This window comes from Rhinolophus sinicus, chromosome 14, assembly GCF_057876585.1.
Source record: "Rhinolophus sinicus isolate RSI-liver-muscle chromosome 14, RSI-T2T, whole genome shotgun sequence".
NCBI classification, from domain to species: domain Eukaryota; kingdom Metazoa; phylum Chordata; class Mammalia; order Chiroptera; family Rhinolophidae; genus Rhinolophus; species Rhinolophus sinicus.
The window spans coordinates 5635083-5661473 of record NC_142514.1 but is presented as its reverse complement, the minus strand read 5'-3'; the positions used below and the strand labels follow the sequence as shown (position 1 = coordinate 5661473).

The 26391-nt window shown below is 40.5% G+C and overlaps 1 protein-coding gene across 6 annotated transcripts in view; it reads left to right on the top strand.

Moving 5' to 3' along the window:
- The window catches only part of RERE (arginine-glutamic acid dipeptide repeats), a 389341-nt gene that overhangs the window by 130466 nt on the left and 232484 nt on the right, over positions 1-26391 (top strand). For all 6 annotated transcript variants that reach the window (XM_019746719.3, XM_088790100.1, XM_019746721.3 and 3 more), the window contains exon 2: positions 17251-17710. In XM_019746719.3, the coding sequence (XP_019602278.2) occupies positions 17395-17710 (316 nt within the window). In that variant the 5' untranslated portion in view covers positions 17251-17394. The remainder of the gene's footprint in view (positions 1-17250; positions 17711-26391) is intronic.

The window sequence follows — 26391 nt, the reverse complement described above, 5'->3', positions numbered from 1 at the left end:
AAGGGAACTTGACTTTGAATGGTTAGGATTCAGACCTTATTTAATCTGGCAATCGCGCTACCATCTTTTTATCTTCCACTGTAGAAGACGAAAGCTTAGAAAGGAATACGTGTGTGGTATTGATGAAGCCTGTACATAGGATCGATACAAGTCTTGTTAGCAGGTGTACTTGCTTCTGGGAGAAACACAGTCTGCCTCCTTCAGTCCCGCTTAGCGTTACACAGTTACTGATTCAGTTGCTTTCATATTTAAAAATATTATTTTGAAAAGCTCTGAAGACCTAGTTTTTCTTTTTATCTGTGTATTACTTTCCTTCCGATGGGAATGTTCAAGTCTTTAAATCTAAAGGTTCTCTTTTAGTTCAGCGATTGTTATAAGGCTGTGTTAATAATTTATAAATGTCAAGATGAGGCCTCTCTTAGGCCATTGGTCTATGGGAAAAGCCACAACTTGACACACATTATTTAATAAAATTTGCATTTTAAATTGTAATGTTATAAATTTAATTTGGGTATGTTATAATATAAACTATAGCATTGGGCTTTCTCACCCCGTTCTTGGGAAAAAACCTTGATATTTAGTTTTTCTTATTTTGGCACTTATTTTTTTGGAGCCCTTTATTTGTTTCACAAATTAATGGTTTCTTAGTAATGATCATCTTTGCAAAGATTTGGACAGACCCTTGCTTTAGAGAAGTGCCACATTGATACTGAAAACCCCTGATACAGGCTTGATGGCATTTTCTTTCATTCCTAGGTGGACCTGGTCCCAGAGGTAAGTGAGATTTTTGTTAGAGAATGTGCTGAGCAGAACTGGGTGTACGTTATCTGTGGCGTGGGACCATTATATCCTCTGAAGCTTGTTGTAAGAAACAAATTAAGCTCCTATGTAATAATAGGGACTGTTTATTCGTGAATGTATGGCTCTTTCTCTTATCAAGAGGGTGAAAAATGAAAAACACTCTGTCCTCCATGAGTTTATTTTACTTAAGGCTGATTATATTACAGCTTACAAAATGTATAATAGAATTGGTATTTTACCTTGAGCAAATGGTATTAAAATGTTTTTATGCAAACACCTGATAGAAGGGTGCTGGTGTATTCTTCAGAGCTATTTTTATTTCATGAGAGGACCCTGAAAACTGAAGTACAGTGGGGTTAACACATTTTTTGCGGGAAACGAGTAAACTTGTCATATCGCCTCTAGTTGGAACCGGCAAAAATTTTGCAAAGTAAATAAATAGAGACCTCTTTTTAAACTAAAACACTGAAAGTTTCATAGAAAAATATCAAATAGATCGAAAGATATGAATATTTTACGGAGAGTCTAATTTTGGCGAGAAAATGTCAAAAAAGCCCCGCGTTACTACGCGATTTGGCAGGAAAATGCCCGCTTACAAAGTGTTATTAACATAGTGGGGCCAGAAGCCAGGATATCTGAAGCTCAGTTATCACCCGAGAGGTTACTGCTGACACCTGCAGTGGGAACCTGAGGTGACATTCTGTAGGTCTGTCCTGTCCCACGGTTCCTTTCATAGTTTCCGTCTTTCCACTTGTACTTTCTTCATTTTCAAGTTCTAAAATAGAAAGTGTCTGTTTAGCTTATTAGTGCCCGCAGATTTGACTGTTGTGTTTTTCACCTTCTTGCTGTATCATGTATCACTTGACAGCTCTTGGCAGTCTTGGGTACCATTCTTGGTCATGGAGAGACTCTAGTGCTGAGAAAAAGTTAGCAGCGCTTCCTTCATTGCTGATGAGTGAAAGCAGCTAGATAATTATATCGAAGGATCCTTATTTAGAAATCTAGACTTTCTTACTGGGTAATGACCCCTCCCCTCCTCTTATGGCTCTTCCTGCTCTGAATATTAATGTAATCAGTCATTTGGTGGCAACAAGTGACTATGGAACATGCTTACACTGTCAGAGATTCCCTGAGTTCATGCTTCCTTGTGCCACATGCGTATGTAGAAGATGGTATTTGTATAGTATACTGGGTAAACTGTAAACATTTGGGAAGTGTTTATATGGGACTTCGTGAAAAATTCATTACATATTTTCTAATATTATAAGACAGAAAATATAGTGAGCAAAGGTGATAAATGTTGAATTTGCCTAAAATATCCTAGCCACTAAAATAAAGTGTCTTTAAAATTTCTAATGGAATATTTGAGTGTTTGGTGCTTCTGTGAACCAAACATTTCCATATTCTCTTTTAGGTGTAAAATAACTACATGCAATTCTGATGAAGACTTTTTGATGAACATATTTTCAAATTCTTGAAAATCACCATTAATGAAAAAATGTGTTCATACAGGAATAAACATACAGGTGGCAAATGATGGAAGAAAATTGCATTTTCTCTAGTTGCTAGAAACATCTTTCTTGTCATTAGTCAGTTTCATAATTTGATCTTTTTAAATTATATTGCCAGACTATGATTATCCTTTAAATCTAGCCACTTTACCCTTTCACTGACAAATATAATTGTAATTTCTTGATAATGCACATAGATTTTGAATCCAGTTAAACCTTTTCATATCAGGGATTTAAAAACTATGCCGGCCCCCCGGGCCCCCATTGGACTTAAATCTTTAGGATTCAAATTATGACACCAACTAAATATGGCTAGTGAGCCTTATTAATCCCATTTTTTTCTGGAATTAAGTTTGAATTCATATACTTAGTCACTGCATGATTTCTTTCTTTTTGTGTGGACCTTACAGTGTTCAGTTTTAGGGCCTCAAAAATGTTACTTGGGAAAACCATTTTTAAAAAAATCCAGTAGCTCTTTTTTAAAAAATTAATTTGCAAGGTAAGAATCCTTCACCACATGGACTGCCCCCCCCCCCCCCATCTCCCTTCCCCAGTCTCTTTATTTGGACAGCTGGTGTATTTCCCTTTGAAACATGGGAGGTGGGGTTCCTAGCTTGTGTGTCTTCCTAGAGTGGAAACCAGCCAAGACTATAGTAGCCTGGATTTTATTAAACGCAACACTTGGTAACATCATTAATGTGGAATTTGTCTATAGGAAACTGTTACATATGTAGAGTGTCTCTCTGTGAAAACATCAGTGTATCATTTTCATCTCAGGATTTTCAGAACATGATCCTATCCTGAAACAGTCTTTCCATGTCCTCTAACTGCAGCTCCACTGGCAGCCAGCAAGCTTACTTGGCCTGTCCGTAATGTCGCATTTGCTTCAAAGGATCCTCTTGCCACCTTGGATATTTCATCCACATTAATTTGTTTTGATACCATCCAGCCTCATGATTGTTGGGACTTTCTGTACCTTGAGGTCTCCTGGATTTGTAACTCTACCCCAGAGCTTTCTGAGCTCTACTACTACCGTGTTTCCCCGAAAATAGGACCTAGCGGGACAGGCAGCTCTAATGTCTCTTTTGGAGCAAAAATTAATATGAGACCTGATATATTATATTATATTATTATATTTATTATATTTATTATATTATATTATATTTATTCTATTCTATTCTATTATATTATGTTGACCAGGTCTTATAGTAAAATAAGACCGGGTCTTATATTAATTTTTGCTCCAAAAGATGCATTAGAGCTGATTGTCCGGCTTGGGTGTCTACTAGGCATCTCAAACTTAACATGTTGCAATCCGGATTCCCAGTTTTCCTGCTCTTCATATCAGTAAATGACAACTCTACTCTTCGAGTTGCTCAGGCCCAAATCTCAGCCTCTTCTTTGACTCTCCTCTTTCTCTCATCGTCTGTTACCATCTGACAGCAGATTCAGATGGCTCTGCCTGTAGAACCTATCGAGCCACAATCTGATGCCCACTTTTTACCACCTGCAGTACCTACCACTACCTTGCCTCCAGCAGCAGCCAGAAGGAGGCTCTCATTAATTCTCTATGCAGAACCCTCCAATGGCTTTTCTCTTTTTGCAGTAAATGCCCCCCTGCTCTCTCCTTATTTCCGACTTTCTTTGCCATCACTGCTTCAGCCTTTTGCTGTTGTTTGGATATGCCAGGCTTGCTTCTGTCTCAGGCCTCTGTACTTGCTTTTCTCTCTGCCTAGAATGCTTTCCCCCTAGATCACCACACCTTGCTTCCTTCTGTTACGTTACATGACTCCTTATCATTGATTACCTTAAATAAACAACCCTTCTGTCCCCTTTGCCCAGCTTAATTTTCTTCCGTAGCACTTATCACTAGCTGATATGCTGTGTGCTTACTTGTTTGTTTATTGTCTGCGCCCCTCCCCTAGTAAACTGGAAGCCCTCTGAGGAGAGAGATTGCATGTATTCTGGGTGTATCTATAAATCTTAGGACTGTGCATGGCACCTAGTAGATGCTCAATAAATATTTCTGAATTAATGGAGGAATTGACGGGGCTCTGCCCTGGACATCGGTGGGGTGTTTTGGTCAGTGTTACAGCTGCAGCATTTAAGTGGTTCAGGCCCTGGACCGTCACCCTCTGTGGTCACTTGCTAGTTGGCCTCTGGAATTGAATAGTTCTAGTGGTGCTTCTGCTTTCTCTTTGAATGATGTTAAGTTAGCAGAGATGGCAGGGTCATACCCTTGGTCAACCTAGAATCACACCCAGTTAGAATAGCTCAGACATAGAGCATGGCAAATTGAATTTTGGCTTAGACTTTTGCTTTTAGTCAGAGCTACTTTTCCTTTTCATCTAAGACTCAGATTCTAGTGCTTTTAGGACTGCTGCAGTGAGTTTTATGGTTCTCTTTTCTCTTGATATAATATGTACCCATGAATTAGAAGTGTATTATGAAAGCTTTTGGTTTTTCATACATGTGTGAAGTGTAATTGTGTTAAGTATAAAATCCACCCTGTCATTTGCTTTCATCAAATACTGAGAGCTGATGTGCCGTGGTTGCAAATTACTTTAATATTGGAGCTCTGCGAAGTGAAAGAAACCCTGTCCGATTTACCTACTTTTGAACATATTGTGCAAAGGTAGTAACTCTGACTAAGTATTGCTGCATATTAAAGATCACTGTGGTTCAAAGAAGGTTTTTCTTTCATTCTCAGCATTACACAAAATAAAACTTCTTCTTTTATGTGTTTAATTAGCTATATTTTACAATTTTAAGAGGTGGTTTTTCTCGATTGCAGAGGTGGAACCCATCCTTGAGAATTTTATAGCCAGATGCATGTTTTTAGCTGTAGCACGCTTACGCTTTTTCTTATTAGTTTGTAATGTTGCTGTTTGTGTGTGTCTGTTTAACAGCCTTATTGAAATTACAATTCGCATATCATAATTGACCTATTTCAAGTGTACAATTTAATGGCCTTTAGTATATTCACAGATACGTGAAGTCGTCACCATCATCAATTCTAGAACAGTTTTATCACCCCCCCAAAAGAAGCCCATAATATAGCGGTCACTGCCCATCCACGTCTCCAACCCCAGACAGCCACTCATCTGCTTTGTGCCGCTGTGGATGTGCCTTTTCTGGACATTGACTATAAATGGGATCTTATGTTATGTGGTCTTTGGTGACTGGCTTTCTTCCCATAGCGTGTTTTCCCGGTTCATCCATGTTATGACATGTATCAGTACCTTTCTTTTTATTGATGAATAATGTTCTATTGTATGGATATACCATCTTTTATTTATCCGTCTGCTTGGTTTTTTTGTGTCCATCTTTTCTACTCTTGGTTTTCTATTTCCGGCCATGCTTCGGGAAAGCAAGTTTAGGAAATCTTTCCCCTTTCACATCAGGGACTTGGTTTTCATGGGTTTTGGTTTACCTTGTACTTGGCACTGTGGACACAGGTTTTCTCTTTAGTTCTATGATAACAGAAACATCCACATGGCCCCATGACCAGTGCAGGCCACCAGTGAGTAATACCGCTCCTAACAACCTGCAGGACGTGCCAGGAAACACCAAGATTTTGTTGTTCTTCTGTTTTCCAGATTCAGCTTCACACATCTGTGTAATTACTGTTTCAGGCAGTGTTTTGAATTAGTCCGGTTTATTTCAGAGAACAAAGAACATGCTGCATTATACTTTTTGTAATGGTGTTAGCTTTATAGGTTCCATATTGGTCAAGCATAATTTTGAATAAACACAGATGCTTAACCCTTTGAAATCTCAGCGATAGACAGTTTTATTTGTTTAAAGCAGTAGTTCTCAACTGTGAACAGCTTTGCTCCCCAGGGGATATGTGGCAATATTTGGAGCTATATTTCGTCGTCCTGACTGGAGCAGTGGCTCATGCTACTCGAATTTACATGGGTAGAGACCAGAGATAATGCACAGGGCAGGCCAACCCCCGCAACAAAGAGTGATCCGGCTGAAAATGTTAATTGGGCCACAGTTGAGAAGCCCCCGCTTCCTTCACACACTGATGAGAAGAGACACAACAGCAGGCAGCATGCAAAAGTAAAAAATTCTGTCTATAATTGTCCAAAACTTCACAATTGACAGTGTAGGAAAGCAATTGTTTGTATGAATAAGTGTGGGTTCTTTAAAGAAAGGAAGGATTTTTTAATTTTAAAACCTCGTTGGGCACCTCATCTTTGGGAATTCCTTCCTCTTCAAATAAAGAGATTATATATTGTTTGTTATTTAATTCTAATTGAGTTGTTAACTGTAACCTAGAGTTTTACTGTCCTGGGTACTTCTCCCACCTTTTGTAGGTCCTATATTTTGTTATTATGTCTTTTTGGAAGAAATTAAGATGCCTACTTGTCGGAGTCCACTATCTTAGTTCTCTCATTTTCCCTCCAAAGCTTCTGAAAGAGTTGAGGAAATGCCACTCTAAGCATTACACCTACTTCTGATTAAGGGGCATTCATTCTGCACTTCCTTCTGTGTTGGTAACACAAAGGCCACTCTGAATTTGACTAATGCATCCCATCTCAGTTATTTAGGTTCTTTCAATAAGACGTGTTCTGGGAATGTGTATATAAACTCAGGATTGATTGAGTTTAAGAATTCGTTAACCCCAAATGTAGAGAATCGTTGGAGGGGCATATGTAGCCATTGGCTTATGTGGTTGGATTTGGTCAGGTGGGAGAACTTCACAATCCATATATTTTTACATGTAAGAATATTCTCAATACCACATCAGTTTCAGATAAAACCTAGTCTTCCCTCTGCATGGGTTCCCAGATCTGCTGACCTCATATTTCAGTGTTACCTTGCATCTTCATCCGTGATTCTGTGGCATATTTGATGTATTCTCTGCAGCAGGTTGCTGTTTATGAGAATGCCTTTTTTCTGATCCAGTGAGTACAAATGTTAAGGGTGACAATTCCCTTTCCAGTGCTAAAAGCATTACATTTTGGAAATAACTTAAAAAAAAACACTTTCGATTGCAATTGACGTATAATACTTCAGGTATACAACATAGTGATTAGACATTTATATAACTTATGAAGTGATCACCTCGATAAATCTGGTGCCCATCTGACACCATACATGGTTATTACAATACTACTGACTATATTCCCTATCCATACTTTACATCCTCATGACTAATTTTGTAACTACCAATTAGAACTTCTTAATTCCTTCCTCTGTTTACCCATTCTCTCAACCCCACTCTTATCTGGCAACCATCAAAATGTTCTCTGTATCTATGGGTTTGTTTCTGTTTTGTTTGTTCATTTATTTTGTTTTTTAGATTCCACGTATAAGTGAGATCATATGGTATTTGTCTTTTCTCTTTCTGACTTACTTCACTTAGCATAATACCCTCTGCATCCATCCATGTTGTTGCAGGTGGCCAGATTTCATTCTTTTTTTATGGCTGAGTAATTCGCCATTGTGTATATATGCACCACCTCTTCTTTATCCAGTCATCTATTGGTGGGCACTCAGGTTGCTTCCATATCTTGGCTGTTGTAAATAATGTTGCAGTGAATGTATGAATGCACATGTCTTTTCGAATTAGCATTTGGGTGTCTTTGGATAAACACCCAGAAGTGGAATTACTGGGTCCTTCTTTGTCTCTTGTTATGGTCTTTGTTTTAAAGTCTATTTTGTCTGGTGTAAGTATTGCCACCCCAGATTTTTGTTTGTTTGTTTGTTTCCATTTTCATGAAACATCTTTTTCCATTCCTTTCAGCCTCTGTGTGTTTCAATCTGAAGTGAGTTTCTTATAGGCAGCATATGTAAGGATCTTGTTTTCTTATCCATTCAGCCACCCTATGTCTTTTGATTGGAGCGTTTAATCCATTCACATTTAAAGTTATTGTTGATACGTGGTTACTACCATTTTATTATTAATATTTTTCTCCTCCTCTTCCTCTCCCAGTCTCCCTCTTGCAATATCAGTTTGGTGATGATGAACTTCTCCTTTAGCTTTTTCTTGTCTGGGAAGCTCTTTACCTGTCGTTCGATTCTAAATGATAGCTGTGCTGGGTAGAGTAATCTTTGTTGTAGGTTCCTGCTTTTCATCACTTTGAGTATTTCCTGCCAATTCCTTCTGCCCTGCATATGAGGTCGGACAATTAAGTTTGCGAACTCATCCTAGAAAAAGACCTGCATATCTCATTGCTGAATATCACTATGGTCACTTTCGAAGGACTCTACCCTTGGGAAGCTATGCACTGATGCCAGCATCTAGTGCACCCTTCAAAGCAATTTTAGAACTCTTTTTTCCTGGAATGGACATCATAGCTGTCGTCATATTACCCTTGATGTCCTGAATGTTATCAAAATGTCTTTCTTTCAATATTTTCGGGTAAAGAAAGAAGTCATTGGGGGCCAGATCAGGTGAGTAGGGAAGATGTTCCAATACAGTTATTTGTTTACTGGCTAAAAACTCCCTCACAGGCAGTGCCGTGTGAGCTGGTGTGTTGTCGTGATGCAAGAGCCATGAATTATTGGCGAAAAGTTCAGGTTGTTTAACTTTTCCACGCAGCCTTTTCAGCACTTCCAAAGAGTAACCTTGGTTAACTGTTTGTCCAGTTGGTACAAATTCATAATGAATAATCCCTTTGATATCAAAAAAGGTTAGCAACATCGGTGCAACCAGTTCATGAACTTAATTGTCCGACCTCATAGTTTCTGTTGAGAAATCAGCTGACAGTCTTATGGGAGCTCCCTTGTAGGTAACCAACTGCTTTTCTTTTGCTGTAAAGATTTAAAGTTATTACATTTTCTTTCCCAGGGTATTGGTATGAAAGGGAATAGGAAAAGAAAACTGATTTCCCTTTGAAAGAAGTTGCTCAGTTGCAGCTTTCTGGCGTCAGCTGCTTCTCTTGGAGGCAGGGCCCAGCAGAGGGGGTAGCTCACTGGTCTTCTACACTTCGATGGTCTCATTTTGTTCTTAAAGGAAAATGCTAATGCATTTATTGAGGTACAGTAAATGCAGAAATGGCAAAGGCAGAAGTTCTTGAGGTGCTTTAGTTCTTGATTTAGGCTTTCAGAAGTAGTGAATTTGAAAGCAGGCTTGTTTGGATGGCACTAACGATTCTAGATAGAAAATATCTCCTGCCAGATAAAATGAATGTTTCCAAAATGCTGTTTTCATCTCAAGAGTCTACAATTATACCCTGTTTGCTTAGTCTACTGTATTGTACTGGATAACTTGTCTTTTAAGGCTGTGTAATTAAAAAAAATTTCATTTTCAATTACAGTTGACATTCAATATTGTATTAGTTTCAGGTATACAGTATAATGATTAGACACTTATATAATTTAGAGAGTGATCCCCTGATAAGTCTAGTACCCACCTGGCACCATACATATTTATTGCAGTATTACAGACTATATTCCCTATGTTTTACTTTACATACCTGTGACTGTTTTGTAACTGCCAGTTTATACTTCTTAATCCTTTCACTTTTTCACCCAGTCTCCCATCTATCAACCATTAGTTTGTTCTCTGTATCTATGAGTCTGTTTCTGTTTTGTTTGTTCATTTGTTTTTTAGATTCCACATATAAGCGAAATGGTATAGTATTTGTCTTTTTCTGTCTGACTTATTTCACTTAGCATAATACCCTCTAGGTCCATTCATGTTGTCACAATGGTAAGATTTCATTCTTTTTTATGGCCTTGTAATATTCCATTGTATATAAAGACCGTGTAATTTAAGGCAGTATATAGTCTTGTGCTTAAGAGTATAAGCTCTGGAGTTAGCAGCCTGGGATCATAATACTAGGTCTAACACATAGTTGTGTGATTTTGGTCTATGTGCTCAGCGTCTCTGTGCTTACTTTTACATTGGGAAAACGTACATAACAATAGGAGCTATTGAATGACGTTATAGTTAGGATGATCATATGACCTAGTTTATATGTTTTTTTCTGAAGAATTATTAATCTTTAACTCTCAGTTTAGAAAATAAATTATTTTGTAACTCTTGTTATAATGAATCTTAAATGCATTTACATGTGTAACGTGCTCAGTGAGTATTAGCTGCTCTATTACTTTAGGGGCTTTCTTTATCCACCCCTCTCTTGTCAAGCTTATTTTCCACTTGTTTTTTCCCTGTAGCTCCCATCAAGGACAGCGGTTTAATTGAACACTTTTTACTGAACTTCCTCTCCCTGGAATGCTTTCTTCTTTTTGCTCCTCCTTATCCCGTTCCTGGTTTATGAGCCAGCCCAAGCACCACCTCAGTGATTTGCTCAGGAAATACTTTGTTTCCCAAATAAAAGTCTCATCACAGTGCCCTCTTGATTGATTGATCTAGCTTATGTGTGAGAGGGGTGGCAGGAAGAAGTCATTTCTTACTCATCTGTACGTGCCAGGCAGTGAGTGAGGAGCTGAGAAGACAACAGAGGCCAAAACAGCCAAGGGTCAGCCCCTCACGGAGCCCCTCGCTTGGCGGTAGAGACCGATGTGATCACACACACAACTGTGAAATTACAGTTGTGGAACGTGCTGCAGAAGGATTTAATGTCCTTTTGGATAAGAATGAACAGCTTGAGCAAGTTGCTGTTGAGCTGTGACCTGAAGGAAGAGTAAGCGGTGTCTAGGCCAGGAGAGGGGACGAGTATCAGGTAGAAGGTGGAACCTGAGCAAAGGACTCACTCCAGGTAGGAGTGTGTTCAGGGAACTGGGGGGAGGCTCGCGTGTGGGGTGCAGAGGGCAGTGAGTGGTGCAAAGGAGGCCGGGTGAGACGGTCCGGGCCTTAGAGAGGACGGTGTGGATTTGGGTTTTTAGCTGACAGCAGTGGCAAGTCTCAGAGGATTCTGAGGTGAAGACTGACAGTCACAGTAGCCTTTTGGAAAGAAGAGCACCCTGGCTACAGTGTAGGAGAGACTTGTCGTGCTTCTAGAGGAGTGGCCTGAAAGCGAAGCCAACTGAAGTGGTCCAGAAAAGCCGCACTATTACAGTAGCTTTAATGAAGGCACGTGTTGGAGGTGTTCTGCAGGAGATGCTTTCGAGAGGCGTTTATAACGTCGCAGTGACAGAATTTATAGACAACACGCTGAAGGAGAGAGGAGGCACCCCAGGTGCTGGTTAGGTGTCCAGCTGGCATCGCAGAAGGGGCAGGCGCACCAGTCACCCCGAGAGCCCATCTAGAAGAGGGACTCATTTGGGGCCTTTGGTTTGGACATATTGAGGTACCTTTGAGACATCCAAGAAGAGACTTCAGGTGGGCAGTTGTCACAGGCATCTGGCTCCGCAGGAGAATTTTGGTAGACACGTGCGTTTGTGGCTGTCACCTGTGTGTGCATCATACTTGCGGGCTGACGGACATGTATGAGATTGATTAGGATGAAAAAAGGCCTATGGACAGCACCCCAAAGAACTCCTACACTGGTGGGCCCCCTGGGGATGGAGGAGCAGTTAGGTAGACCCAAGAGAGGACCTTGCCAGGAGAGCAAAGGAAAAGAGCCTTTCCAGCCGGAAGGTGTGTGTCAGTCCTGTCGGAGGATGTTCAATAGTGAGATGATAATGAGGATGAAAATGGGTGGGTTTGATACGGAAAAGAGACGGCGTCAGTGGGAGTGGTTTCAGTGACTGTGGTAGGTAATAAGAATATACATATTACTCATCTAAGAATATGGTATTGGCAGTTTACATTTGTAAAGCGCTTGGCAATCTGTGTGTATTTACATATGATACCTGCTTAACCTAATTCTCTCAGCAGCTCTGTGCAGTAGCTGTTTACTGTCCTCCTTTTACAGCAGTGAAACGGGTTCCCCAGGCTGTGCAGCGCGTGGCAGTGCCAAGAACTTGGAGTTTGGCTTCTCAGCCCAGTCTTCTTGCAGTTGTGTCACGGGGCCAAGTCTCCTGGGACAGGTTAAATAGTGACAGGAAGTGGTTTTCTTAAAGGAGGCTTGGACCCTGCGCATGGTGCAAATTTTCGTATTTTATCCGAATCAGTTCTGATAAATAGTGTGAGGTGTTTGTGGGTGGTGGTTGGCTTCATTTTGAAGAGGCAAATGATATTTGGAGGGGTGGAGAGGTGGACATGCCCGGAAGTAATGAAGAGCGTGTTAATGACTCCATCGGAGGGCTTGCCCCTGATTAGATTAAAATAAAAGGAAGCTAGCTGACCATGTTTTCTCAGTTAAGATAAAATGATGAAGTACAATCTGAAAAATCTGGGAACTAGTGAGGAGCGTACTATTTTATGGGTCCTAGGGGTACTGCTTTTGGAAATGTGTCATTTGCAAGTTTTTTGAATATCCTTTTCACTCAAGCATGAGTAATACATGTTTTTGTGGTTTTAAATTTTTTATCAGAAAAACTATTTACACTCATTTCCTTGGTGACCTCACTCAATCTTATGTCCTTACAAACTAAATTAAAAACTAAAATTTTATCTCCAGCTTGGACCTCTGCCTACTTGAAATCTTTATGTGGTTTTTATAGGCTTCTTAAACTTACCATGTTCGTGCCTGAGCTCCTAATCTTCCCCCCAAACTTGCAGAATATCAGCTTCACCCATCCAGTTGCTCATGTCAGAGCCCGTGGAGCTGTCTGACTCCTTCCGTGGTCACATAAGCCACACCTGCCCAGGTCGTCAGCACAGCCTGTTGGACCCTTCCCTTAAACATACGAAAAGCAGACCTGTCTCCTTCTCTGCTGCTGCTACCTTGGTCTGCACAGCTCCTGTTCCCTCTTACGGGGGCTTTGAAATGAGCCTCCCCCTCACCAGGCTTCCTGCCGCATCGCTTCAGGTTTTTCTCTCCACAGCCAGAGGGAGCTTAAACAGAAGTCAGCTCATGTCTTTTTCTGCCACACGGATCCCTGCAGTGGCTGAAGTGTCATTCTAGTCACCTGACGACACTTGAGGAAAGGCCCAGGTCCTTCCCCTGGCCGCTAAGGCGTGGCAGGATCCGGCCCCCTTTCACCTCTCCGAGCTCATCTCCGGCCATTTCCCTCTCCCTCGTTGCCAGCGCAGCCCCTCTGGCCTCCTGTGGCTGCGTGAGCCCGGCTCACTCCTGCCTCTGGACGTTTGCACCTGCTTTTCTCTCTGCTGCAGTGGTCTTCTTTCATATGTCCCCATGGCTTCCCCTCTGACACTCTTAGGGGCCAAGCCATCGTAGCGAGACCTTCTTTGACCATCGTTTAAAATTGCAGTCTGGCCACACCCCTGTTCCCATTGAACTCGCCTTAAGATCTTTTCATATGTGTGTGTGTGTGTGAATAACATAGTTCCATTCAGTGTCATTCGTTACAACGTTGATGAGACGCAACAGGAACTTAACTCTTGTTTCATCAATTAGCCTATAGTAAAATTGGTTTCATCATGCGTCGTTTTGCTGCAGGTCTCAGAACCTATGGAAGATACTAAGTGAGGACTTAACTTTATTATCCTTTTGTTTATGGTCGTTCTCCATTCTCCGCTTCCTAGAAATCAACTCCACAAGGGCAGGGAAGTTTGTGTGTGTTTTTGTTTTTTGTAAAGATTTTATTGGGGAAGGGGAACAGGACTTTATTGGGGAACAGTGTGTACTTCCAGGACTTTTTTCCAAGTCAAGTTGTTGTCCTTTCAATCTTAGTTGTGGAGGGCGCAGCTCAGCTCCAGGTCCAGTTGTCGTTTTCTAGTTGCAGGGGGCACAGCCCACCATCCCTTGCGGGAGTCGAACCGGCAACCTTGTGGTTGAGAGGATGCACTCCAACCAGCTGAGCCATCCGGAAGCTCAGCGGCAGCTCAGCTCAAGGTGCCATGTTCAATCTTAGTTGCAGGGGGCGGAGCCCACCATCCCTTGTGGGACTCGAGGAGTTGAACCGGCAACCTTGTGGTTGAGAGCCCACTGGCCCATGTGGGAATCGAACCGGCAGCCTTCGGAGTTAGGAGCACTTAGCTCCAACCGCCTGAGCCACTGCGTGTGTTTTTTTTTGCTGTTTTCCTTTCACCTGGAGCAGTACCTCGCAAGTAGTAAGCATCCGTTAGACATTGGTTCAGTGAATAGATGAAGATTGTGACTCTGAAATGTGTTCTAAATTAGATGGTTTTCCTTTTGTTATTTGTTCATTAAAGTATCTGATACCATGTTTCCTGTTTAACTGGGTTGAGCAGTGGATCACCAGAGATACTTTCATTGTGTTTGTCTTTCTTACTGGAGAAAACTGTCCTCTGTTTTGGAGGGAGAGGGCAGAGTGAGTGTGTTTCCTAAATCTGCCCGTCTGAATTATCAGCATGGAGACACGTGGCAAACGTTGGCACCTCCAAGAGCTGGTTCCTCTGGCAGCACGGGTCCTGACCTGAGGAGCAGGTTGGAAACAGGTCTGATGGGATTCTCGTGCGGAAGATGTGCCTTCGCCTCAGTGGCTGTGGGGCCTGGCGCTGCTGCTGGTCTCAGTTCCCTTTCTGTAGTCTCTAAAGTGGGAGTGCTGGCCTCTGTCGGGTACTTCACTGCCTTGTTGCGAGGAAGGATCAAATGAGATGGTAGCAGGGACCTGATCTGTAAGCTCCTCGATAGAAAGATGCTGTTGTCTGGAGTCATTTCTAGCAAATTGATCTAGTAAAGTGACAACTACCCATCTCAGTGCCATCTGGTTCCTCTCTGGGCCCCTTTTCTCAAATGTCACATTGTTGTATGTTGGTCATTGTATAATGAGGCTCAGAAAAATTATAATTACTATCGTAAATGCAGAGGAAAAAATATATATCCCCACCCAGCTATATATTAGAGCCAAATGTGTATGGTAATTGGATTGACTTTTCCTTTGGATTATCAGTCTTAGTTATCTGAAAGTTGGCTCACACAAACACACACAGACGTTTTGTCAATGCCCTCTCTGTTTTTTCTTGAAGTTTTCTTTCTTGCTCACTCTTTGCAGAAACAACTCAGATTTCTTTGTAGACAGAAACTGTATGATTTTTGTAGGGAGTAGTGTGGAATGCACAATTTGGACCTATTTCTTCCTTTCTGAGTGCTAAAATAATATTTTTACACGATTTTCTGGAGCAGTTATCTTGTTAACCCTGGAGAGAATGATCTTTTTTGTTAAATTAATCAGAAGTGTGTCTGTCCTGAGCTGCATCTGAGAGGTTTTCAGCCTAAGTTCCTTGTTCAGTTTACATTCTCAGTAGACCTGGGTATGTTTTCAGTGTCAGAGGAATGTTTTTTAACAACTGTGTTAGCTTATAGTTTTTTTTCTTACATGATTGGCTTGTTCATGCTCTAAACTTAAGCTCGGTGGAGAAAGTAATATGTCTTTTTCCGTATTTTCAATTGCTAACACCAGTGGCCTACGGGAACTTTGGAGTTTATTACTGTCTGTTTAACAGATGATTTATCTAGGCAGAAGTTTTGCAGGCACTGGAATAATTTTTCATTTTCTTGAAATATGTTTAGAAAATTGAAATCCTATCTGAAAGCACATTTCCTATGTGGAAGGAAGTAATCTCGGTTTGTGCTCCATGCTTTCATATTTCTGACTTGGCTTATAGATTGTCAGCATTATTGCTTCTTCATCGGTCTAGCTCCCAAAAGTTGTTGTTAACATTTTTTATTTTCCTGAATGCCTAAGGATATTTGAAGTGTTTTATGGGTAGGTCTTTTCTGGTATCAGGTCTGACCTATGAGTTTTGAAGAAAGTATATGATTATTTTTATGGCTTTGGCATGACCAATGAGAATTTCCTCTGCTTCTGAGGCATATAATTGCAAACTGATTTGTTTGTTGTTGAAGTAAAGAGGACCAATCTTTTGTTTGTTTGCATATATTGTTTCCTATCTGGCCCTAGTAACATGAGAAACAGATGGTTCTCATTGATCGTTTGTCTCCTTTTTTTGCATTAGAACATTGAGGGCAAGGATCATGAGTTTTTCCATCATTGTACCTGTAGTTCCCAACACCTGGCACATAGATAGTGTTTGGTACAGTTTGTTGGACAAATTAGATGAAATACTGGGGAAGATGATAAAAGATTGCAAAAGATAAATTGCAGGCTATTATGACTGTTCCAAAACTGACTTGTAAACAAAACATTATTTTCCCTCCTATAAAATTTTTATTAGAATTGTATTGGGTTGGAGTTTGGTATTCACTCTTCTCATTTTAATCTCTTAAAAACTTCGTGCTTTCCTTTTTGGGTTTAGTTCTAGGGAGGAGTTTATTAGGGAAGCTATTAATAGTGAAAATTTGGAAGAATGTAAAAACCACCTAATGTTCCCTGAAGATGGAAGGTTGTTTTTGGCAGCTGTTATGTTTTGTTAAGGCAGAGATAATATGTCTTTCCAGAAACCATTTATCCTGGAAAATAACTAGAATAGTAGACTCAGAAGATGTGAACAAATATAATAGAAGGCAAAAGAATCTTTCTTTGAAATTGTCACTTTTATTTGAGTCAACTCTTATGTTTATTCTTGGGAAAGCTCTGGAAATTTGAGAAGTGGCTAGAAAGAGTCTTCAGAGGATAGTAACACCAAGAGACATCCTGAGACATTTTCCAAGGCTATTCAAATTATTTTTATTTTTAGGTAGAAATAATTTTTACTACAGGTGTTTTTCCTTTTAAATTAATTTTATGGTTATGAAGCGCCTTTTGTATAATTATACCCATTATATGTTACCTACTTGTGTACACTTTTTCCTTAAATAAAAGAGAAAACAATTGGTGAACAGAAAGTATAGTTTATTCTTATACATTCAGACATTTTTCATTATTGGTGTGGTAGAAAATCCCAAACCATATGCTAGCTGAGGCCATAAACTGTATATATTTAAATTTTTTATCACTTGTACTTTTTTCCCTGTGGCTTGTGAGAAGTTTTTAGGGCTAAACCATGAGTGAGAAATTCATTTAACAAAACATTATTTGAAGAAGAAAATGTGAGAAAGTGATAAAGTAAAATCAATTTCTCTCTCTTTTTTTTCTCTCCTAGCATTTTTGAAACGTTGGGGTTGTTGGAGTGGTTGGATTTTCCCTGGAATTGAGTGAGAAATTCAGAAGACTGAAGCCCAGGCTTACTGTCTACCTTTCACGGAGGCCTAGCCGTGAGAGGACAGAAGAAGGCACGTGGCGAATCATGACAGCTGACAAAGACAAAGACAAAGAGAAGGACCGGGACCGGGACCGGGACCGAGAGAGGGAGAAAAGGGACAAAGCAAGAGAGGGCGAGAATTCCAGGCCGCGCAGGAGCTGCACCTTGGAAGGAGGAGCCAAGAATTATGCTGAGAGTGATCACAGTGACGACGAGGACAATGACAATAGTGCCACCGCGGAGGAGGCCACGAAGAAGAATAAGAAGAAGCCACCGAAAAAAAAGTCTCGTTACGAAAGGACGGACACTGGCGAGATCACCTCGTACATCACGGAGGACGACGTCGTGTACAGACCCGGAGGTGAGGGCCTTCCACTGGGGCACGCGGCGTGTGTGCTGGAGGGACGCTGTCCCAGCTCCCTCTCCCTGCTCAGGAAGCGCGGGACCCCAGTCGGTGGTGGTGTGGGTAGACACACTCGGGAGGGCACGCGTGGGCTCCCTTTCTCCCGCTGGATGTGTTCCCTTCCTGTCTGTCTGCCTCACGTGGTCCTCCGTCCCGCTTGTGCATTTGTCAGTGCTGTCCTTGTTTGCTCAGGCTGCTGCTTCTCCCCTTGACCATCTGTTCAGTACTTGTCATCTTCTGACTTCCTCCTTGCTTTTTATCTTCTCCACAAATTAGCATGTAGTGACTCTGGTGGGACAGGGGAACCTTAAGATTCTCGGAAACAGGAAATTTTACATTTCATTCCTCTGGCTCCAGGAGTGACCGGAAGGTAGAGAGGTATTTTTAATGAGCTTCAGGCCATGGTTTATTTCTCCCCATATCCTCCTTTTCGTAAAGAATTGAGCTTCCGGCTCTTTGATCAATGATAATAGACGAAGCCAACTAACCGGCATTGTTTTTCAGAAAATCTGTGATGCTCATTCAGTGTCCTCAGGTTTCTAGCACTGTGCAGAGAGAGGCAGATCCAGCTTCTAGATGAGATGCCCTGGAACGAGACTCAGAACCTCCTGGGCACCAGCAAACTCGGCTTTTCCCATTTGATGGATTGTGTGTGTGAAGATACTTTTCTTTTAGAAGTCAGTGAAACTAGCTGAAATCATTTTGTTTGAATTACTCAGAGTGCTGAGGAATGACATGGATTTCATCTGAGCCGTAATTAACAGATTAAAAGTCTCTCAGTTTTGATGTTTTTCTAGGAAAGGGAGGTTAAAGAGATTATGTTATGTCATTAACCTGGTGCAGTTTTTTTACTGAGGAGAATGTAACTGTTCTGAACTTCGCATAAATTGCCAGACCCCGCGCCTCCCCCGCCAGCCATAGGAATTAGTTTTGAGTTTCAAAAGATGTTACCGTATTTCCCCGAAAATAAGACCTAGGTGGACCATCAGCTCTAATGCGTCTTTTGGAGCAAACATTAATATAAGACCTGATCTTATATTTATTATGTTATGTTATATACCCGGTCTTATTTTACTATAAGTAAAAAGTTAATTATATTAATTTTTGCTCTAAAAGACGCATTAGAGCTGATTGTCCGGATAGGTCTTATTTTCGGGGAAACACGGTAGGTTGGTGCAAAAGTAATTGTGGTTTAAAAGGTTAAAAATAATCGCAAAAAACGCAATAACTTTTGCACCAACCTAATAGTATTAGAACTTACACAGATAAATTTGTATTCACTACTACAGTTTCTTGGTTGATGATTGAGAAGACAGCTCTGATATAAAAGTATCAAAGTCGAGGTTGTAGAGAGGTTAGAGTTCTGCGGTAGAGACTGAGTCAGTGGAGGTTACAGAACCGTCAGTGTCAGATTCAGACTCAGATGTCAGATAGTAAGAATTTCTAAGCCACTGCGAGTGTCTCATTAGAGAGTCACCACAAGTTGCTTGCTTTGGGCCTGTTTAGTTCTAGGTGGTGAGAAAGGAATAGAATATGTTAACTCCCTTAGATAGAGATTTTTAGTATGGGAACTTAAAGACGTTATTTATTATCTTTTCCTCTTGATACGTAGTAACTCAATGTGGGATGTGATCAGCGGCCAGCTGCCCTGGCAGACACAACGCCAGCCTTCCTCAATGGAACGTGACTCCTGTGTTAGAGGTGATACTTCCCAAAATATTTGTAGTCAAATACATGTGGGAAATGTTGCACATACTGTCTTTCTCATGAGAGAGTCGTTATTAATGACGCTGAGAAGTCCCACAGTTAAGGAAACCTCTTTAACAGTAAAAAACATCCTGCCTTTTTCCCGCATTTATGGGACTATTGCTCTCTGTTCTGAATATTTCCTTAAAGAAAACCAGTTTTGAGAAAACTAGTTTGGGAACTTGCACATTCGTTCATGTTGCACCTTGTACAGGATGACAGGAAATCCTTCCTGCGTCATGTTTAGAAGAATATGTGGAGGCAGATTGCTAAGGGCTTATTTACAAAGCAGTGGGTTCTTAAAATGTTTGGGGAAGAAATGAGAGGACCCTTGTGAAATGTGGAAAAGATAGGCTCTCTCTGGACGCTAAACATGTTACAAAGGATCTGTAGAAACCGAAATGGTTTGCAAGCTTTCTGTGGTGCTCAGAGCGTGACCCCCTCGTGCTGGGGGGGGGGGCGTGCTTCTGCCGGGACTGGGGCTCCCCCGCAGCCCCGCCAGGGCCGGTGGGTGTCCAACTCTGGTAAGGAGACTGACTGTCTTTGACTTGCTCAGTGGTGTCTTTTAGTTTTGGGTGATGCATCGGAAGCTAAATGACTTCGTTGCTTTCTCCAAAAAGTTTCTTTCTAAATAGAGGTTTCATAGACACAGACAATAGTTTAGTGGTTGCCAGAGGGTAAGGGGGGTGGGGGTGGGGGGTGGGAGATGAGGGTAAGGGGGATCGAATATATGGTGATGGAAGGAGAACTGACTCTGGGTGGTGAACACACAATGGGATTTATAGATGATGTAATACAGAATTGTACACCTGAAATCTATGTAATTTTACTAACAATTGTCACCCCAATAAATTTAATAAAATAAAATTAAAAAATAAAAATAAAAATAAATAAATAGAGGCTTGTTAAATATTGCCTGTTCTTCAGGTTCGCCTCAACTGAAGAATCAGAAGTGGGGTACTGTGATTAGATTCCTGATGGGACTTGATTGGTTTTTCTTTCCTTTGGTTTCCTTTCCGGTCTTTTTCTTTCTTGGTGCAGAGTACTACAGTCACGTCTTTTGTTAGTGATGAAAAACTGTTACCCTCACCCAACTGCGGAGATTCAGGATGCTTAGCTGGATGTTAGTGGTTAGGTAAGAACTCCATGAGACATCTTAGTTGTTGAATGGTAGATCTTTCATGCTTGTTTGTTTCTTTTGGATACAAAGCACAGAGTATTATTATTTTGCTTTGTACGCTTCTGAATTAGTTTTAATACTCAGATTAAGTGTAAATTATGGATACCTCTCAAAATGTCATTAAGAATGAGCCCAGCAGTGAGTGATACTGTGAGGACAAAAACAGACGATTATACAGGTATATTTCCCTGTCCTAGGGGAACACATCTATAATTTGGGCTGAGAAGAATGCGGTTTTATTGACAAGTTAGGTATTCTTTAGAATTTATCACTAGCTAAGGTTTCATCTCATGCACGTCACAAGCAGCTCTTCCTTGCCCGTGCTCCTTATCTCTGGACTTACCTTTATCCTGTCCGTCGGAGCTCAGCGTACTGGACAGTTGGTTAGTTACGCTGCCCATGTTACCTCCTGTCGCAGCCCTTGCGTTGCTGTGGTGGCGGGCTGGCGAGCCCCTCGCTCAGACCCACACAGACACACTTCCTACTCCTTGTCCTTTCAGGTGTCGTGGCCTTGCCTCTCCCAGGCCACCCAGACTTCCGTCATGGATACTGTCAGGGCGTTGCAATGTATCTTTTTTCCAGCACTTATAACAGTAATAATGGACTACTTTTTCCGTTATTATTTTAAGATAATATCTCCTCCGTAAAGCAGCAATTCTTGTTTTGCTTTTCATTCTTGGCATCTATGACAACAGTGTACACATAGTGAGCATTCCATAATATTTGTTGAATAAATAAATTTCTGAAAACCCTTCAAAAATCTATTGACTGATTAATGATGTCAAAATTCCAATAATTCTTCTTGAAGTCTCTCTTGAATCATTGATTTCCCAATGAATGATTTAACAGACTTGTTCTAAAATAAAAAACAAAACAGAAACTGTGCAGGGCTCTACATATTGCCCCTGTGTCTAATCTGACTTCTTTGTTATCTATCAACCATTCCTCTGCTTTTGAGATGACTGTCGCAGTAACAAATTGATTTATTACACAGCTGTGTGCAGCCAGATTTCCCTTTGGGGCTTCTTTACCATAGCATATTGATTTCTAAAGTTTGCTGTGGGTAGCATATTAATTTCTTTCCACTATTTTCTCCCCCGCCCAGCTTTATTGAGATACAGTTGACAAAAGACATTGTTGAAGCTGTGCAGTGTGGTGATTTTATCCACGTGTATATTGCAAAATGATTACCTCCGCATCCATCAGCTCGTCCACATAGTTAACTTCTTTTCTTGTATGGTGAGAACTTGGAAGATTTACTCTCTTAACTTTCAAATATACAATGCAGTGTTCTGATTATAGTCACCGTGCTGTACGTTACATCCCCAGAACTTACTCTCCTTAACTGGATGTTTGTACCCTTTGACTATCTTCACCCATTTCTCTCCTCCCGCAACCACTAATCTGTTCTGTTTTTTATGAGTTTGGTTGTTTTAAATTCCATATGTAGGTGATATCATACAGTGTTTGTCTTTCTCTGTCTGACTTTTTCACTTAGCATCATGCCCTCAGGGTTCATCCATGTTGTTGCAATGGCAGGATTTCCTTCTGTATGGCTAAATAATACTACACTGTATATATTTACCACCGTTTTCTCTATTTGTTCATCCCTTGATGGACACTGAGGTGATTTCCATGTCATGGCTATTGTAAATAATGCTGTGATGTACTTAGGGGTGCAGAATCTCTTCAAGGTAGTGGTTTCATTTCCTCCAGCTGTATACCCAGAAGTGGAACTTGCAGAATCTTATGGTAGTTGTATTTTTATTTTTTTGAGGAACCTTCATATTGTTTCCCCGAGTGGCTGTACCAGCTTACATTCTTACCAACAGTGTATCCACTATTTTCAGTTAGATACTATATGACCCATTTATTCCTGATCAGGTAAAATATTCAAAAAATTAAATTCAAATTACCGGGAGGTGTTTTTTCATTTTGGCTTATCAGTTTTGCTTGCTATTTCGATAAAGAAACATGTTCTTTAAAAAGTGCTTGTTAAGCTGGTTCTCCATTTCTTGTATTCTGTCATATCAACTGATAATTTTGTTTGACTCTCCTCCCATTTACCCTAGATATTCCTAGAATAACAGAAATCTCCATCACAAACATGGGGAGAAATCAAAATTAAGGAGTGTGTTACAGTTTCAAGTGTGTTATATCTGTGTTCTTTCTTTTATGAAAAAAAGTATGAAATTTTACATGAAGATAAATTTTATATCTAAAAGACAAAGAACTTTTAAGTTTGTGATTTATGAAATCTTAGGTGAAATAAAACGTTTTTCCTTTTTATTCGCAAATGCTTCTGATTATTATTAGGAAGTGGGGACTAAAAAAGGACCTAGAAACTAGAATTGATTATACATTGAATATTGAAGTGTTAATTTCTTTTGATGCAAATGGATTTAAGCTGAAAAGAATCCAAAATAAACAAAATGAAACCTGGGGATCTAGTTTGAATCGAAATGGCATAGAGTGTAGACTGTTTAATCAAGCATAATGTTGAATGGACACAAAAGAGTATAATACTGCATGGTTTCTTTTATATAAAGTTTTAAAACAGATAAAACTTCCCTTTAGTGTTTTGAAGTCAGGATCGTAGTTACTTACATTGATAGGTGCTGGTGTGTGGAGAAGTGCAGGAAGCGGGCGCCCTCCGAGGTTTGCTCCTGTTCTGTTTCATGGTGACAGTGCTGGTTATGTGGGTTTATTTAATTGCTGAGAATTTATCATGCTTTGCACTTTTCTGAACATGTGTTTATATATGTGTGTGTGTGTGTGTGTGTGTGTGTGTATATATATATGTCAATGAAACTTTTACTTAAAAACAAAAAGGAAAAATACAAAACTAGTTTCTTTATGGATAACTTTCCTTTGATTCGAGTTCCTATTTAAAGAGGAGGGAGTCACCAGCATGTTAACATGTCCCCACATTTAGCTGCTGATATTTCACTGATGGGTTGGTCTCTGACCTGGTAAAAGGCTGAATTCAGTTTCAAAGTCTTGATTCTCTGAATGATTGAAGGCTTACCTGTGGCAGTCACTCAGACAGACGTACCCTCTTTAAAATAAAGCTAGACAAAACTCTGGCATTTGACGTTTCAGGACATAAATTTTTTGGGGGAGGGTAAAAGCTCATTTGATCTGTAACTTTTTATCCAGGTCTCTTATATTTAAAAGAATTTTAGTTGGACGTGATGTGCATGCAAGCGCAGGTGTCTTCTGGAGGCATTCTTATTTTGAGGTGGGGCATACCTTTTTCTGATGATTGCAAGAATATTTTTATGTAACAAGAAACATGAATTCTGGGATAAAGGAACCTTCAGGCCCTGCTTGAATGAAAGTGGTTTGACATGTGTTACAAGTTCATTTGCACTTAATAAACCTAATACTAATCTGCTTAATGCCTTTCAGTGGATGCCAGTTGTCAGAATCTCCATCTGGCATACCACACTTTCTACACAATTGCGAATTGGCGTGATCATCTTCAGACCTTGCTTTTGTTTGGGAGGGATCACCGTGAGGCAGTGTGTTAGTTTCCTGGGGCTGGCATAACAAAGTACCGCAAACTGAGGAGCTTGAACAACAGAAATATATTGTCTCACAGCTCTAGAGGCCATAGGTTCCAGATCAAGGTGTTGGCAGGGCCCAGCTTTCCTTGGAGATGCTAGGAAAGGATCCATCTGTTCCAAGCCTCTCACCTTGTGCCTACTATAACTGCAGTCTCCATGGGGCATTCTCTGTGTGTGCCTATCTCTAGGTCCAAATTTCTCCTTTTTATAAGGACACCAGTCATACTGGATTAGGGCCCACCTCATCCTAACTAATTATATCTGCAATGACCTTTTTCCAAGTGAGGTCACATTCTGAGGTACTGGGGGTTAGCACTTCATCATGAATTGGGGGTGGGGGTGGACTTCAACCCATAACAAGGGGAAAGAGCTTTGTTGCTAGGTAGACTTGGGTTTCAATGACTGCTTAGCTTTGTAAGTTGTGTGTCCTTAGAACAGTTGTGAAAATGTATTTCTTATGTTTAATCACATTGTAGTGTACTGTTAGATGTGGATTACATTAATTTTTATTTTTCTGTTTCTGTTGAAATTTCATTTTATCTTTTTTTCTGAGCCCCAAGAAATTTTGCCTTTTAATGTATATTAGGACATTATTGTGCATATGTAAAAAAATTTAGCACAAAAAAAATTAGTGCTTTATGAGGGTAAAAGAAATAAGAGAAACTGCTGTTCTAATGTTACTGTAACCCCAAAAAAGGGGAAAGTGATGGGAATTTGACTAACCATATCTTTTTTGATTTCATAAGGAAAGGGTCAATAAATGTAGTGAGACATGGACGCTAGACAGACACTTGCTGCTCCAGGTGTTGGCCACAGATTGTCACCCCCTGAGAGTTGGCTACAGATGTAGAATCTCAGGTTCCACTCCAGGTCTACTGAATCGTACTTCTGTTTTAATAAGATTCCCAGGTAATTGAAACACACATTAAAGCTTGAGAATTATTGCTCTAGACCAGTGCGTCTCGGTCCTTTTCAAGCTAGTACACAAATGGAAAACGAGTGCAGTGCCTCGGGGCTGAGGGGACCAGCATCCCAGCGCACCTGTCACTTAGTTATGGCAGACTGGAATTTAGGCAGACCTAAAAACAGAGAGCACGGAAGATGTGCTTGTAGAGGAAAAGGGAGATAGACTTTCATGGCTTGAGATTGTGATGTGACATACAGCGCATACAGTTCAAGAGGAACAGAGGCACCTGGACAGTTAAATTCCCACCAGTCCATCGGGAAAAATTCGGGTCTTCTAAAGTGCCTGATTGCAAAGGGAACCATGAACTTGGGTGCAAGTAGACAGCGATGAGGGGGGAAGGGAGCTGCACCTATGGATGATAACTAACCACCATTTCTAGAGCACCTGCTCTTTTCCAGTACTGGGCTTGCTTTCCACGGATTGTTTCTAGTCCTTCAAAATGTCCCGATACAATCGAGTCATTATTTCCCTGTTACACAGATGAGGAAATGAAGGCTCGGAGGCCACGGTCACAGAGCTGGTTTGTAAGATGATGCTGGCCTGTGAGAACTGGTGAAAGCCAAAAATACAGGGATATTTGCATAAGTTCTGACGATAATACAAAAAACAAACACACGTCTGTTGAAATAAGAAGAAGGGGTAGGCCTGTTTCTTAGAAAATGCAAATGATGATGTAATTACAGTTGAACCTTGAACAATGCAGAGGAGGATAGGGGTACTGACCCCATGCATAGCCAAGAAATCCCCGTGTAACTTCTGACCCCCCAAAACTTAACCACTGATAGCTAGCGTGCTCTTAACCAGAAGCCTTACTGATAACATAATCAATTAACATGTATTTTATACGTTATATGTGTTACATACTGCATTCTTACAATAAAGTGAGCAAGAAAAAAATTATTAAGAAAATCATAAGGAAGAGAAAATACGTTTACCATATTTATTGAAAAAAATCCACATACAAGTATAAGGGGACCCGTGAACTTCAAACCCATGTTTTTCAAGGGTCAATTGTACTTTGGTCCTTTTCTTTTTTTCTACTCCTAAAATTAGTTACATCTTGTCTGCTTTTGAAAATTGTTTGTCTCACTTGCTAAATATACACCTGGGGTGCCAAAAAAATACATGCACATGACTCGTATTCATCTTTTGTTACTGGTGTATATTGAGTATTACA